The sequence below is a fragment of the Staurois parvus genome, unplaced genomic scaffold, assembly GCF_062004578.1.
Source record: "Staurois parvus isolate SC_StPar_1 unplaced genomic scaffold, SC_StPar_1.0 ptg000005l, whole genome shotgun sequence".
Classification (NCBI taxonomy): domain Eukaryota; kingdom Metazoa; phylum Chordata; class Amphibia; order Anura; family Ranidae; genus Staurois; species Staurois parvus.
In genome coordinates, this window is record NW_028317801.1 from 7,582,305 (window position 1) to 7,596,540 (window position 14,236).

Sequence of the window (14,236 nt, forward strand, 5' to 3'; positions counted from 1 at the left end):
GGCACCGGGTCATCAGGTACCGGATTGTCTGGCTCGACAGCGGGCATCGAGTCAACTGGCCTAATAGGATCGTCAGGCTGGATCAGTTCATCATGCTGGGTAGAGGCTTCAGGCCGAGTAGAGGCATCAGGCCGAGTAGAGGCTTCAGGCTGAAGAGAGGCATCAGGCCGAGTACAGGCATCAGGCCGAGTAGAGGCTTCAGGCCGCGTAGAGGCTTCAGGCCGCGTAGAGGCTTCAGGCTGCGTAGAGGCTTCAGGCCGCGTAGAGGCTTCAGGCTGAGGAGAGGCTTCAGGCCGCGTAGAGGCATCAGTCTGAACCACGGAAGGCAGGCTCACCGGTTTGGATACTGGCAGGATGGTATTGGTTGGAAAGAATTTTCGCTTTTTTCTGGTTTTAACTACTGGAGCACTGCAAGTAAACGCAGGTCTGCAAACGAATGGAGCAGCTGGAGACAGAGAAGAACTGGAGGATGGAACAGGAGAGGGAGCAGTTGCTACAGAGGGCTTTTTTACAGGGTTAAAGGCAGGATAGGTGCAGCGAGTGGGAACAGGGTACTGACATGCGGTAGATAGCCAAGTATACTGGGCTGTAACTGGAGGAGCTGGTGGGAATACAGGAGTAGAGTTAGAAGCAGGACTGGGTCTTTGTAAGCTGACTGAGGCTGGGTGCAACAAATCTGTCCATGTCTGCAGTAGGGGTTGAACAAGCTGAGCTTACACAAAGTCTGTCTGGTCAATGACTGCACTGCGTTTATACAATCTCTCAGTGTCTGTGGTGAACATGTGGAATAACGCTCCAGAAAGTAACCCACATCATCCTCTAATAACCACACCAGGGACTCTACCTGGTCTGCACTAAATGGTGGCAAAAATTCATCCCTGCATTCGGGGGAACCAGATGAAACCAACTCTGCACAAACCTCAATCAATGGCTGCACCTCAGAGAACACTGTGCCCTGATCTACTAGAACATGAGCGAGCCGTATACATTCTAGCAATTCATCCCGGGTATACTCCTTCAGAGTTTGATAAGCATACACCCTGTCATCAAACACTAGCAGATATAAATACTCAACCTCCTCAAGATCCATCCTTCCCATCAACAAGCCAAGATGGCTTCCCTGTGCAGCCACTTCTGGTCAGGATTGGCCTTGGTGTAATGTCAGGGCTCCCAGGTATGACCAGAGGTGTGTGACTGAAGCAGGGAAACGCAGACCTCAGATATGTTATAAACAATATAATTTATTAACACTAACAGTACAAACATAAACGCAGTGCAATACTAAAACATAATACGGTGCAAACAAACCAAACCAAACCACCCACAGATAACAGTATATACAAGCAAGCGTCATCAGGCAGGCCGGGTCAATATCAATTGGGCAGGTAGGTACAGGGGGAGCAAGCGGAGAATGGTCGGGGTCACAGGCCAGGTTCAGCAGGTAGCAAGCAGCATAGTACAGAGGGTCAGGCAGAGGGATGGTCCGGGTCACAAGCCAGGGATCAGAACAGGTAGCAAGCAGCGTAGTACAGAGGGTCAGACAGAGGGATGGTCAGGGTCACAAGCCAGGATCAGAGCAGGAGAAGTCAGCAAAGGAACAGAAACAGGATGCAGGACAGATACAGGGCCCAGGACAAACACAACACCAAGGCAGAGTCTGCAAGTCTGGCCATCCCTTAAATACCCCAGTATCATCAGTTCCAGGTGTTAGCTGGCTGACAGGTTGAGTCTCTGATTGCTGGGAGCACCCGCTGGCCAGCCCTGGTACTGCAGATCAAAAGGCAGGTGAGTCCCACCATTGCTGGCCAGTCCATTCCTAACAGGTGGTCATTGGGAAGAAAGTTACTTTACATTGGTGGCCAGTGTGAAGAATCTCCCCTTAAATTGGTGGTCAGTGGGAAAAAAGTTCCTTACATTGGTGATCAGTGGGAAGAATGTTCCTTACATTGGTGGTAGTGTGAAGAATATCTCCTTAAATTGGTAGTCAGTGGGAAGAAAGTTCCTTACATTGGTGGTCAGTGAGAAGAATGTTCCTTACATTAGTGGTCAGTCTGAATAACCTGCCCTTAAATTGGTGGTCATTGGGAAGAATGCTCCTCTTACATTGGTGGTCAGTGGGAAGAATCCTCCCTTACATTGGTGGTCAGTGCAAAGAATGCACCTTACATTGGTAGTCAATGGGAAGCATGCCACCTATACATACAAGTAAAAAGATCTCTGGTGTCATGCAGTTGGTTCTGCCAAGTGGGGTTTGCCCGGGACCTATGGAGACACCATAAGATGGTGATCAATCAGCCACAGCGCCAGGAACCTCTAGCAACCTCCGGAGGAATCCTTGGATTCCATGAAACCCTAGTGGCTGATCTAATGCCTTTTCCACACTGACAGATTTGTACAGTTTCGGTGGGTCCTACATGAAGAGCCAGCACAGTTTAATTGAAAGCCTCACACAGATATTTGTATAGGTTAGCCATACATGTGGATTATATAATAACAGCTATAAAATATGTATTATTTCCTTTCTCTGTGAAGCTGTTTGAGCTACCGTAACTCTCACATTAGTATCTTTACAAAGCCCTAGCCAGCATGCTTTTGTATGGTGGGACACAAAGACTCCATTCAAATATTGCTGTGGTAAGGATTTAACTCAACTGGGCCACTTTACACCAGATGTGGACTAGTTAAAGAATTCAGGAGCCAGTCCGTCCAATCATGGAGCTGTCAGGATTTTATGTAGGCACCAGCTCCTGTGACAACAACTAGAGAAAGACTCAACGGTTATGTGCCAGATGTCATTTTAATGGCGTGCTTGCTACCTTTTTCCTGAGATTTGTCCAACGTTTTAAAGTATGAATTTGTACAAGTGAACATTCATGCAGCAACTTTCAGGAAGCTTGTGTAACTCTTCTGAAACCAATGTATACAGTAAATCCATCAAGAGTACTGACATAACATAGGATTCTGTAATCTCTATTCTGTAATTCTAGTCTTTTTTATCTTCTTGGGCTCTCCATTCATCTCAGTATTCCCAGTAGATCACATGGAAAACATCAACACTATCTTGGTTTGGATTTTTCTTCTACTCAACAGAACTGTCCTATTGCCTGCCATTTAGTGCTATATTTAAAGCAGCCTTCCTCAGCCAATGTTCAGTGCAATTCCAGGGTTCCTCTGGAGGTTACTAGTGGTTCCTTGTGGTTCCTTGAGGTTCCGTGAGCAACTTCTGCTCCTCAGATAAGACACCAAAGACACAAATTATCATATTAGTGATCTGTAAGAGGGGATTCTTCCCACTGACCAACAGTGTAAGGAGCACTCTTCCTACTGACCACTAATGTAAGGGGACATTCTTCCCAATGACCACCAATGTAAGGAACATTTTTCCCAAATACCACCAAAGTAACGAGCATTCTTCACAATGACCTCCAATGTAAGGAGCATTCTTCCCAATGACCACCAATATAAGGAACATTCTTCCCACTGACCACCAATGTAACGTGGCGGCACAGTGGCTTAGTGGTTAGCACTTTCGCCTGGCAGTACTAGGGTTGTTGGTGCGAATCCCAGCCACGTCACCACCTGCCTGGAGTTTACATGTTCTCCCTGTGCCTGTGTGGGTTTCCTCCGAGTACTCCGGTTTCCTCCCACACTCCAAAGACATGCAGGTAGGTTAATTGGATCCTGTCTAAATTGTCCATAGTATGTGTATGTATGAATGTGAGTTAAGAACCTTAGATTGTACGCCCCTTGAGGGTTAGGGACTGCTGTGAATGTACAATACATATATGTAAAGCGCTGCGTAAATTGACGGCGCTATATAAGTACCTGAAATAAATCAATAAGTAACATTCTTCCCAATGACCACCAATGTAAGGAACTTTCCTCCAAAGATATCTTCCTCTCTAGCTCCCTCATCACCTCCTCGCCTCCAGGACTTCTCCAGAGCCTCTCCCATTCTCTGGAACTCCCTACCACAGTATGTCCGGTCAGCCCCCACCCTGTCTGCCTTTAGGCGATCTTTGAAAACTCACTTATTCAAGGAAGCCTATCCCACCTCCACCTAAGAACTGTACTTGAATCACCTCCACCAGATCATCCCCCGCAGCTATCACATTTTGTATCATCTCCCCCTTGCTTTAGATTGTAAGCTCCACCAGCAGGGCCCTCACATTCCTTCTGTACTGAAATGTATTGTAATTGTACTGTCTCCCTTATATTGTAAAGCGCTGCGCAAACTGTTGGTGCTACATAAATCCTGTATAATAATAATAATGTAAGGAACATTCTTCCCACTGACCATCAATGCAAGGGACATTCTTCCCACTGACCACCAATGTAAGGGGGGCATTCTTCTCAATGACCACTAATGTAAGGAACATTCTTCCCACTGACCATCAATGCAAGGGACATTCTTCCCACTGACCACCAATGTAAGGAGCATGTGGGAAACATTCTTCCCACTGACCATCAATGCAAGGGACATTCTTCCCACTTACCACCAAAGTAAGGAGTTTTCTTGCCACTGACCAGCAATGTAAAGTGAATTCTAGATATAGTATTTGTTAACAGGAGTTCCATGAAACCGGAAAGTTATTATAAAGCTGATTCCCTTGCGGTGCTTGTTTAGGTCTAGGGAGCCACAAAGAGCACTTTTACTTACCCGATCCTCCACTTCAACAGTCTCCCTCCAGGCTGTAAGACTGATCCCCGCAGCTTCCTCTACCCTATGCTCTGGTGGTCGCAGATCCTCTGACGTCATCTGAAGAATATAGAGTCCACAGCAGAGAAGCCACTCACCATTGGAGCACAGAGGAAAAGAGGAGAGCGCCGGCTGCCAAGGGAGCGCAGGATTGGGAGATTAAAACAGCTTTTTGTGGCCCCTAGACATAAATGAGCATTTAACCCTTGCAGTGCTGGGGCAACCCAAAGGTAGGATTTATAGTGATAATATGTCATTCCTTTTTTAATGAGCTGCTAATGGCAGAACTTTCTTGTTCTTGCAGTTGTTATCATTTCTCATATTGCTCATTTACAAGAAACAAAGTGAAAGTGGGTGCTTATTCAGTATTAAGAAAAAATACTTTAATCACTTTGAGGGTTCCTTCATGTTAAAACTGTCATGAAGACTGATCTATACTGATGAGGCAACACATTAAGGAACAGTCAGTCCAAAGCAGCACATGAATTATTTGTCTAGGTGACCCTCCAGATGTATCATAATGATGATAGTAGTAATGGTAATAATAATAATATAAAATTAATAATAAAAATTGCCCTCTAGAACACTAATATTAGTAGTTTCTCCATGTTAAGACTGTCAAGAAGAACAGTCTATATTAAGGATACCACACATTAAGGAACAGTCAGTTCAAAGAAGCACAGTAATTATTTGTGCGTGTGTGACTCTCCAGATGTATTATAATAATAATACCATCATAAAATAATATAGTAAAATATTATTGACAATGACAATAATAATAATAATAGCAATAATAATAATAATATCAAATCAAATAATAATTATATATATATATATATATATATATATATATATATATATAATTGATAATAATAAAATATAGCATTTGTAGTAGTTATATTAACAACATTATAACAAAATAATATAATAATAATAATAATGTATTATTACTGATGATAATAATAATAGTGATAATAAAAATAATATAAAATAAAATGATGATAATATTATTGCAAAATATATTAATTATATATAAATAATAATAATAATATGTATATATATATATATATATATATATATATATATATATATACTAATAGTAATAGGCACCAGTAACACATCCTAATAATAGCCCCTCTAGAAGGATAGGAATGATGAGTAATGAGAATGGTAAGAGAAGAGGGGTCCCATGAAGTGTGTAGGGTACACGTCCCAGGCGGTGTAGCCCCATGGTGGGTAGCAGTCAGTGTGTGTGGGGTGAGTGGGGTGTATTGTGTCCCCTGTACAGGAAGTGTCACATTGTAGCCCCTCCATGTCCCCACCCCCCCTGTCATTCTCCCCGGAGCTCCTCCCACAATGTGACCCCGGCTCGGGGCAGAGGTCCGGGTGTGGGGTGCCCCCAGCCAGCACAGCGCACTCACCGAATGTGGTGTCCGTACTGGCAGCCTGATGATGGGAAGCGGCGGAGAGGAGGAGGAGGAGGAGAGCGATGTACGGCGAGCTCGGCATGGTTAATCCATCGGTCTAGCAGTCCATGAGTGCGGGAGAAGGACGAGGGAACGGCCGGAGAAGTGTCAGGGGGATGGGCACTGCACGATCCCTACTCTCCCCGAACAGCTTCAACACCCCGGACAGCGACCAGCACCGGCCCCGCCCACCCTCAGGACACGCCTCCCCAACGCTGATCACATGGAGCGGAGCCCGCCCCCTGGAGGAGATGAATGGGACTCCTCAGGCATGGCGCTGTCCGTCCTCGGGTGCTGATGAATGGAGGCGGCCGCGAGGACATCCTTCACCGGAAGGGGGAGCAATACCCACACTGAGGGTTCATCCTGTATATCCTCTCATCTCCTCTATGGGACGGAGACCACTACTGACCAATGGGGTCACCGGGCCACCTCCGCTCTGACATCATAGGGGGAGGAGGGGGGTCATCGGGGTGTTATACCGACCAGAGTGGGATCCATCCCCTCCTACGCTGTATATTCCACATATAGAGGGCTTGTCTCTTCTATGGGGAGATCACTACTGCCTGCCAGGGGCACAGCGCCACCTCTGGTCTGGCATCATAGAGGAGGAGAGGAGGGGGCATTATAGAGGAGGAGAGGAGGGGGCATCATAGAGGAGGGGGCATTATAGAGGAGGAGAGGAGGGGGAATCATAGAGGAGGGGGCGTTATAGAGGAGGAGAGGAGGGGGAATCATAGAGGAGGGGGCGTTATAGAGGAGGAGAGGAGGGGGCATTATAGAGGAGGAGAGGGCATCATAGAGGAGGGGGCATTATAGAGGAGGAGAGGGCATCATAGAGGAGGGGGCATTATAGAGGAGGAGAGGAGGGGGCATCATAGAGGAGGGGGCATTATAGAGGAGGAGAGGAGGGGGCATTATAGAGGAGGAGAGGGCATCATAGAGGAGGGGGCGTTATTGAGGAGGAGTGGAGAGGGCATCATAGAGGAGGGGGCATTATAGAGGAGGAGAGGAGGGGAATTATAGAGAAGGAGAGGAGGGGGCATCATAGAGGAGGGGGCATTATAGAGGAGAGGAGAGGGCATCATAGAGGAGGAGAGGGCATCATAGAGGATGGGGCATTATAGAGGAGGGGGCATCAGAGAGGATGGGGCATTATAGAGGAGGGGGCAATATAGAGGAGGAGAGGAGGGGGCACCATAGAGGAGGGGCATTATAGAGGAGGAGAGGAGAGGGCATCATAGAGGATGGGGCATTATAGAGGAGGGGTCATCATAGAGGAGGGGAAATCATAGAGGAGGAGAGGAGAGGGCATCATAGAGGATGGGGTATTATAGAGGAGGGGCATTATAGAGGAGGAGAGGGCATCATAGAGGAGGGGGCATCATAGAGGAGGGGGCATTATAGAGGAGGAGAGGAGGGGGCATCATAGAGGAGGGGGCATCATAGAGGAGGAGAGGAAAAAGCATCATAGAGGATGGGGCATTATAGAGGAGGAGAGGAGGGGGCATCATAGAGGAGGAGAGGAGGGGGCACCATAGAGGAGGGGGCATTATAGAGGAGGAGAGGGCATCATAGAGGATGGGGCATTATAGAGGAGGGGGCATCATAGAGGAGGGGGAATCATAGTGGAGGGGGCATCATAGTGAAGGAGAGGAGGGGGCATCATAGAGGAGGGGAATCATAGAGGAGGAGAGGAGGGGGCATCATAGAGGAGGGGAATCATATAGGAGGAGAGGAGGGGGCATCATAGAGGAGGGGGCATCATAGAGGAGTGGAGAGGGCATCATAGAGGAGGGGGCATTATAGAGGAGGAGAGGAGGGGAATTATAGAGAAGGAGAGGAGGGGGCATCATAGAAGAGGGGGCATTATAGAGGAGAGGAGAGGGCATCATAGAGGATGGGGCATTATAGAGGAGGGGGCATCAGAGAGGATGGGGCATTATAGAGGAGGGGGCAATATAGAGGAGGAGAGGAGGGGGCACCATAGAGGAGGGGCATTATAGAGGAGGAGAGGAGAGGGCATCATAGAGGATGGGGCATTATAGAGGAGGGGGCATCATAGAGGAGGGGGAATCATAGAGGAGGAGAGGAGAGGGCATCATAGAGGATGGGGTATTATAGAGGAGGGGCATTATAGAGGAGGAGAGGAGAGGGCATCATAGAGGAGGGGGCATCATAGAGGAGGGGGCATTATAGAGGAGGAGAGGAGGGGGCATCATAGAGGAGGGGGCATCATAGAGGAGGAGAGGAAAAAGCATCATAGAGGATGGGGCATTATAGAGGAGGAGAGGAGGGGGCATCATAGAGGAGGAGAGGAGGGGGCACCATAGAGGAGGGGGCATTATAGAGGAGGAGAGGGCATCATAGAGGATGGGGCATTATAGAGGAGGGGGCATCATAGAGGAGGGGGAATCATAGCGGAGGGGGCATCATAGTGAAGGAGAGGAGGGGGCATCATAGAGGAGGGGAATCATAGAGGAGGAGAGGAGGGGGCATCATAGAGGAGGGGAATCATATAGGAGGAGAGGAGGGGGCATCATAGAGGAGGGGAATCATATAGGAGGACAGGAGGGGGCATCATAGAGGAGGAGAGGAGGGGGCATCATAGAGGAGGGGGCATTATAGAGGAGGAGAGGAGGGGGCATTATAGAGGAGGAGAGGGCATCATAGAGGAGGGGGAATCATAGCGGAGGGGGCATCATAGAGGAGGAGAGGAGGGGGAATCATAGAGGAGGGGAATCATATAGGAGGACAGGAGGGGGCATCATAAAGGAGGGGGCATCAGTCTGTAATACCAACCAAAGCCATCCTATATATTATTATTATACAGGACTTATATAGCGCCAATGGTTTGCTCAGCACTTTACATTATGAAGGGAGACAATACAGCAACAATACAGTTCAATACAAGAGGGATTTGAGGGCCCTGCTCCTTGGAGCTTACAATCTAGGAGGGTGGGGAGAATGGTACCTTAGGTAGTCACTGTGGGGGATGGAGTGGTTGGAAGAGTAGAGGATTCCAGAATTGGCAGAGGGCGGGATAGGCTTCCCTGAAGAGAAAGGTTTTCAGTGATCGCCGAAAGGCAAGTAGAGTAGATGTTTGTCTGATAGATTGGGGTAGGGAGTTCCAGAGGATGGGTGACGCCCTGGAGAAGCCTTGGAGACGAGCATGGGAGGAGGAGATAAAGGAGCTAGAGAGTAAGAGGTCTTGCGAGGAGCAGAGTGTACGGTTTGGGTGATATTTAGAGATAGGATCGGTTATGTAAATTGGGGCAGTGTTGTGGATGGCTTTATATGTCATTGTTAGAGTTTTGAATGTATAACCTACATTCCTAGGATGTCACAGGAAGGGGGGGGGTACCCAACAATGCTACACCTAACCCTCCCCACACACACACACAATATGGGCATAATAGGAGGCATTAGTCTGTAATCATCCCTATCCCTATGATTCCACTGTAAGGGGGGGGGGGTATGCCCATTAAAGTACCCCCCCATGGTGTGCGTCAAAGGGGGGCATTAGACAGCTATGCTAACCCAAAGTGATCCATACATCATCCTACATAACATACTTATAGCATCTCATATCATCTCCTCCAGGATACGGTGCCTGCCGCCCATTAGCATTACAGCGCAATCTCAATCTCCAATTGATGCTGGAAGGGGTCTCCTGTTGAGGGAGGGACCAATTGCAGCTGGAAGGGGTCTACTGTTGAGGGAGGGGCCAGTTGTTGCTGGAAGGGGTCTACTGTTGAGGGAGGGGCTAGTTGTTGCTGGAAGGGGTCTACTGTTGAAAGGGGCCAATTGTTGCTGGAAGAGATCTACTGTTGAAGGAGGGGCCAATTGTTGCTGGAAGGGATCTACTGTTGAGGGAGGGGTGTGTTGATGCTTGCTGCTGGGAGATCTGTTGTACGTGCTGGGGGTCTGTTGTTGCTGGGGCGGTATTTCATTTTGGGGGTCCATTTTTACTGGTGAAATTTATTGTTGCTGGGGGGGGGTCTGTTGCTGCTGGCTGCGGGGGGTCTATTTTTCTGCTTTTCCTGTTATCATTAACAAATCCCATACACATTGTTTAGCATTACAAAATGATAATTGGCTCTGCATTCTCTAAAAGGAACGGTACTGGGAGGTGGGAAGAAGGGGTGGAACCAAGTGACGTGCTCGGAGGTGGGTAGGGGGCAGACAATAAGTGACTCACAAGGGGGGAGTTCATGCACCTATTTTTTGACAAAATGCCAACCCAGAATGATGTAGGTGCCATCTCACATACCCTGTGTTCCTTCTATTCCACCCATTACACCCCTGGTATGGTGGGCAGCATCATAGAGGACATTAGGATATAATGCCAACTCACACTGATCTATGTGTCATCCTGCATCACCTATATATACTGTTTTATATCATCATTTCCATGGCATGTTAGGGTTACAATGTCACCCCTTGCCTGGCATCTTGGGAGTGGGAGGTCATTAGGTTGTAATGCCAGCCCAGAATGATGCATGTGCCATTCTACATACCCTACAGTCCTATGATTTTATATTACAGCATCTACCCATCATGTTAAAGTGCCTATTCATGGTCTGGCATCATAGGGGGCATTAGATAGCAATGCCAACACAGAGTGACCTATGCATTATTCTACATAACCTTCTTGTAGCATTTCACATCATCTCCTCCATGGTACGGAGCCCCCTACTACCCAGAAAGGTTTAGTGCCACCTCCAGTCTTACCTCATGGGAGGAGGTCATTAGGGGATATAATACCAACCTAGAGTTGTGCCATACTACATAATCTACTCTTAGCATGTCATACAGGAGTTGGACCAAAAAATGGAAACACTAGATGATTTGCAGGTGTGAAAGTGACATGTTTCACATTGAAAGCGGAAGTGATGTAACATTCTTTTGCTTCTGCTGTGTGGTGAGACACCTAGCTAACAGGTGGGAAGCCTCACATTCGTCATTCACTGTGTGTACTGCTAGTAATACGGAGCCATGTCAGAGCTTACTGAGCTTCAAAGATGGCAAATTGTTGGTGCCGCTTAGCTGGTGCCTCTGTGACTGAAGTTGCCAATTTGTTGGCCGTGTCGCGAGGTACAGTATCAAAGGTTATGATGACATATACAGTTTCTGAAAGAGACAAAAGGACATTGCACAAGATTTTTGCATGAAGAGCGGTATCAGATTCCATTATCCACCATCCAAGATTTCTGTTTGTCAATTCCCAGGAGAATTCAGGCCGTCTTGGATGCCAAAGACTGTCCAATACCATATTAAGTAATGGATTCATTCTTTTACCAAATTTGTTTCCATAATTTTGTCCAACCCCTGTACCATCTCTTTCATGGTAATGAGCCTACTGCCCATCAGGATTACCATGCCACCTCTGGCCTGTCATCTTGGGAGAAGGGATCATTAGTGTACAATGCCAATCCTGACTATAGTAAGTGCCATCCTACAAAAGCTACATTCCTCTTATTTCACAGTAAGGGTTCTGCCAATTAAAGTTACAGTGCCCCCCCTATAGTCTGGTATCAATCGGGGGCATTAGGCTGTAATGCCAGCTCACAATGATTTATGTGTCATCGTACATGTAACCTATTACATCATCATTTCCACTGGTAAAGCATCAAACCATTAGGGTTACAATGTCATCTCTGGTCTGGCACCTTGGGGGGGGGGGGGGGGTTACATTAGTCTGTAATACCAGCTCAGAGTGATGTATGTAGCTTATTTATAGTGTTTCATATTGTCTCTCCCAGGCTAAGGAGAATACTACACATTAAAGTTACAGTGTCCTGTCCCCTGGCGTTATAGGGGTCAAAAGACAGCAATACTCAGCCAGAGTGATGTATTTTTCATCCTGCATAATCTACTGATAGCATTTCATACCATTTCTTCCATGGCAAGGCGCCCACCCACAGTCCCACCTCTGGTCTGGCCTCATCAGGAGCATTAGACGGCAACGCCAACCCAACGTAATCCATGTGCCATCCTAAATAACCTACCTATAGCACTTCAAATAATCTTATGTGGTTAGGAGCCTACCATTGTGGTTACAGTGTCAGCTCTGTTCTGGCATATTGAGGAGGGGTATCGTAGGCAGCAATGCCAACCAGAATCATTCATGTGCCATCCTACATACAGTCATGGCCAAAAATTTTGGCACCCCTGCATTTCTGTCAGATAATGCACCACTTCACCCAGAAAATTGTTGCGATTACAAATGTTTAGGCATTCTCGTGTTTATTTCTGTTTGTATTGGTATGAAACAAAAAAGTGGAGAAACAAAAAGCCAAATCTGCCACATTCCACGCAAACCCCCAAAAATGGACTGAACAAAATTATTAGCACCCTCAATTTAATATTTGGTAGCACACCCTTTGGAAAAAAATAACTGAAATCAATCACTTCCTGTAACCATCAATGAGTTTCTTACACCTCTCTACTGGTATTTTGGACCACTCTTCTTTCGCCAACTGCTCCAGGTTTCTCAGATTGGAAGGGTTCCTTTTCCCAACTGCTGTTTTGAGATCTCTCCACAGGTGCTCTATGGGATTGGGATCTGGACTCATTGCTTGCCAGTTCAATACTCTCCAGCGCTTTGTCTAAAACCATTTCTGGCTGCTTTTTGGCGTTTGCTTTGGGTCATTGTTAGGGTTGCCACCTCATCCCTTTAAAACCAAACACATATTAATTACACAGGTTATGAGGCTAAGTTAATGCAGATAAGGCACTGAGTTTAATTACCACCTTAATCAGCCACAGAACCTGTGTAATGAATGTGTTCCATTTTAAAGGAATGAGGTGGCAACCCTTGTCATTGGCCTACTGTAAGACCCTTGACCTCTAACGGAGACCCAACTTTCTGATACTGGGCCCTACATTTCACCCCAGAATTCTTTGGTATTGTTCAGATTTCATAATGCCATGTACACAGTTAGCACATCCAGTGCCTGAAGAAGCAAAGCAACTCCAAAACATCAGTGAACCTCCAACATTTTTGACTGTACGGACTGTATTCTTTTCTTTAAAGGCCTCATTTATTGTTTTTAAAACAGTAGAATGATGGGCTTTACCAAAAAGCTGTCACTTTGTTTCATCTATCCACAGCACATTCTCCCAAAAGGATTTTGGCTTGCTCGGGTAAGTTTTGGTAAACTCCAATCTGTCCTTTTTTTTATGTTTCTGTGTAAGCAGTGGGGTCCTCCTGTTTCTCCTACCATAGCATCCTCCATCATTCAGATGGCAACATATAGTGCAAGCTGACACAGTTGTACCCTGTGCCTGAAGGTCAGCTTGAATTTGTCTAAAAGTTGATCGAGGTTCTTTATCCACCATTCGAACAATCCTTTGTTGCAATGTTTGATCTAGTTTTTCTCTTTCGTCCACATCCAGGGAGATTAGATAAAGTGCCATGGACTGCAAACTTCTTGATGATGTTGCGCACAGTGGACACAGGAACATTAAGATCTGTTAATTGATACAGGGGAGTTTAATTACAAATTACAGGACCACCACAAACTTTGAATGCAATTATTTCTTACATTTTGAGAAGGTGTCAATAATTTTTTCTCACTCCATTTTTGGGGTTTTGTGTGGAATGTGTCAGATTTGGCTTTTTGTTTTGCCACTTTTTTGTGTCATACCAATGCAAACAAAAGTAATAATTGTGCCTAAACATTTGTAATTGCAACAATTTTCTGGGCAAAGTGGTGCATTGTCTGACAGAAGTACAGGGGTTCCAATATTTTTGGGCATGACTATATAATGTATATGTAGTGTTTCATATCATCTCTCCAATGGCAAGGAGCCTATTACCCATTAAAGTCACAGTGCCCCCCCCCATGGTCTGGCATTATGGGGGGCATAAGACAGCAATACTCAGCCAAAGAGATTTATGTGTCATTCTACACAACCTACATATATTATCATATCATCTCTTCCACAATAAGAAGCCTACCTGTTACAGCTCCACCTCTGCTCTGCCATCTTGGTGATATGAGTCATTTGGCTGTAATGCCAACCCAAAATGATGTATATGCCATTCTATATAATCTACACTCCT

The 14,236-nt window shown here is 46.3% G+C and overlaps 1 protein-coding gene across 1 annotated transcript in view; it reads right to left on the reverse strand.

Annotated features, from left to right (window-relative positions):
* Positions 1-6,373, reverse strand: part of PTPRN2 (protein tyrosine phosphatase receptor type N2) — a 1,146,107-nt gene extending 1,139,734 nt beyond the window's left edge. The window contains exon 1 of the mRNA XM_089694046.1: positions 6,121-6,373. Coding sequence (XP_089550172.1) covers positions 6,121-6,208 — 88 coding nt within the window. The 5' untranslated portion in view covers positions 6,209-6,373. The remainder of the gene's footprint in view (positions 1-6,120) is intronic.
* Positions 6,374-14,236: the final 7,863 nt, after the last annotated feature.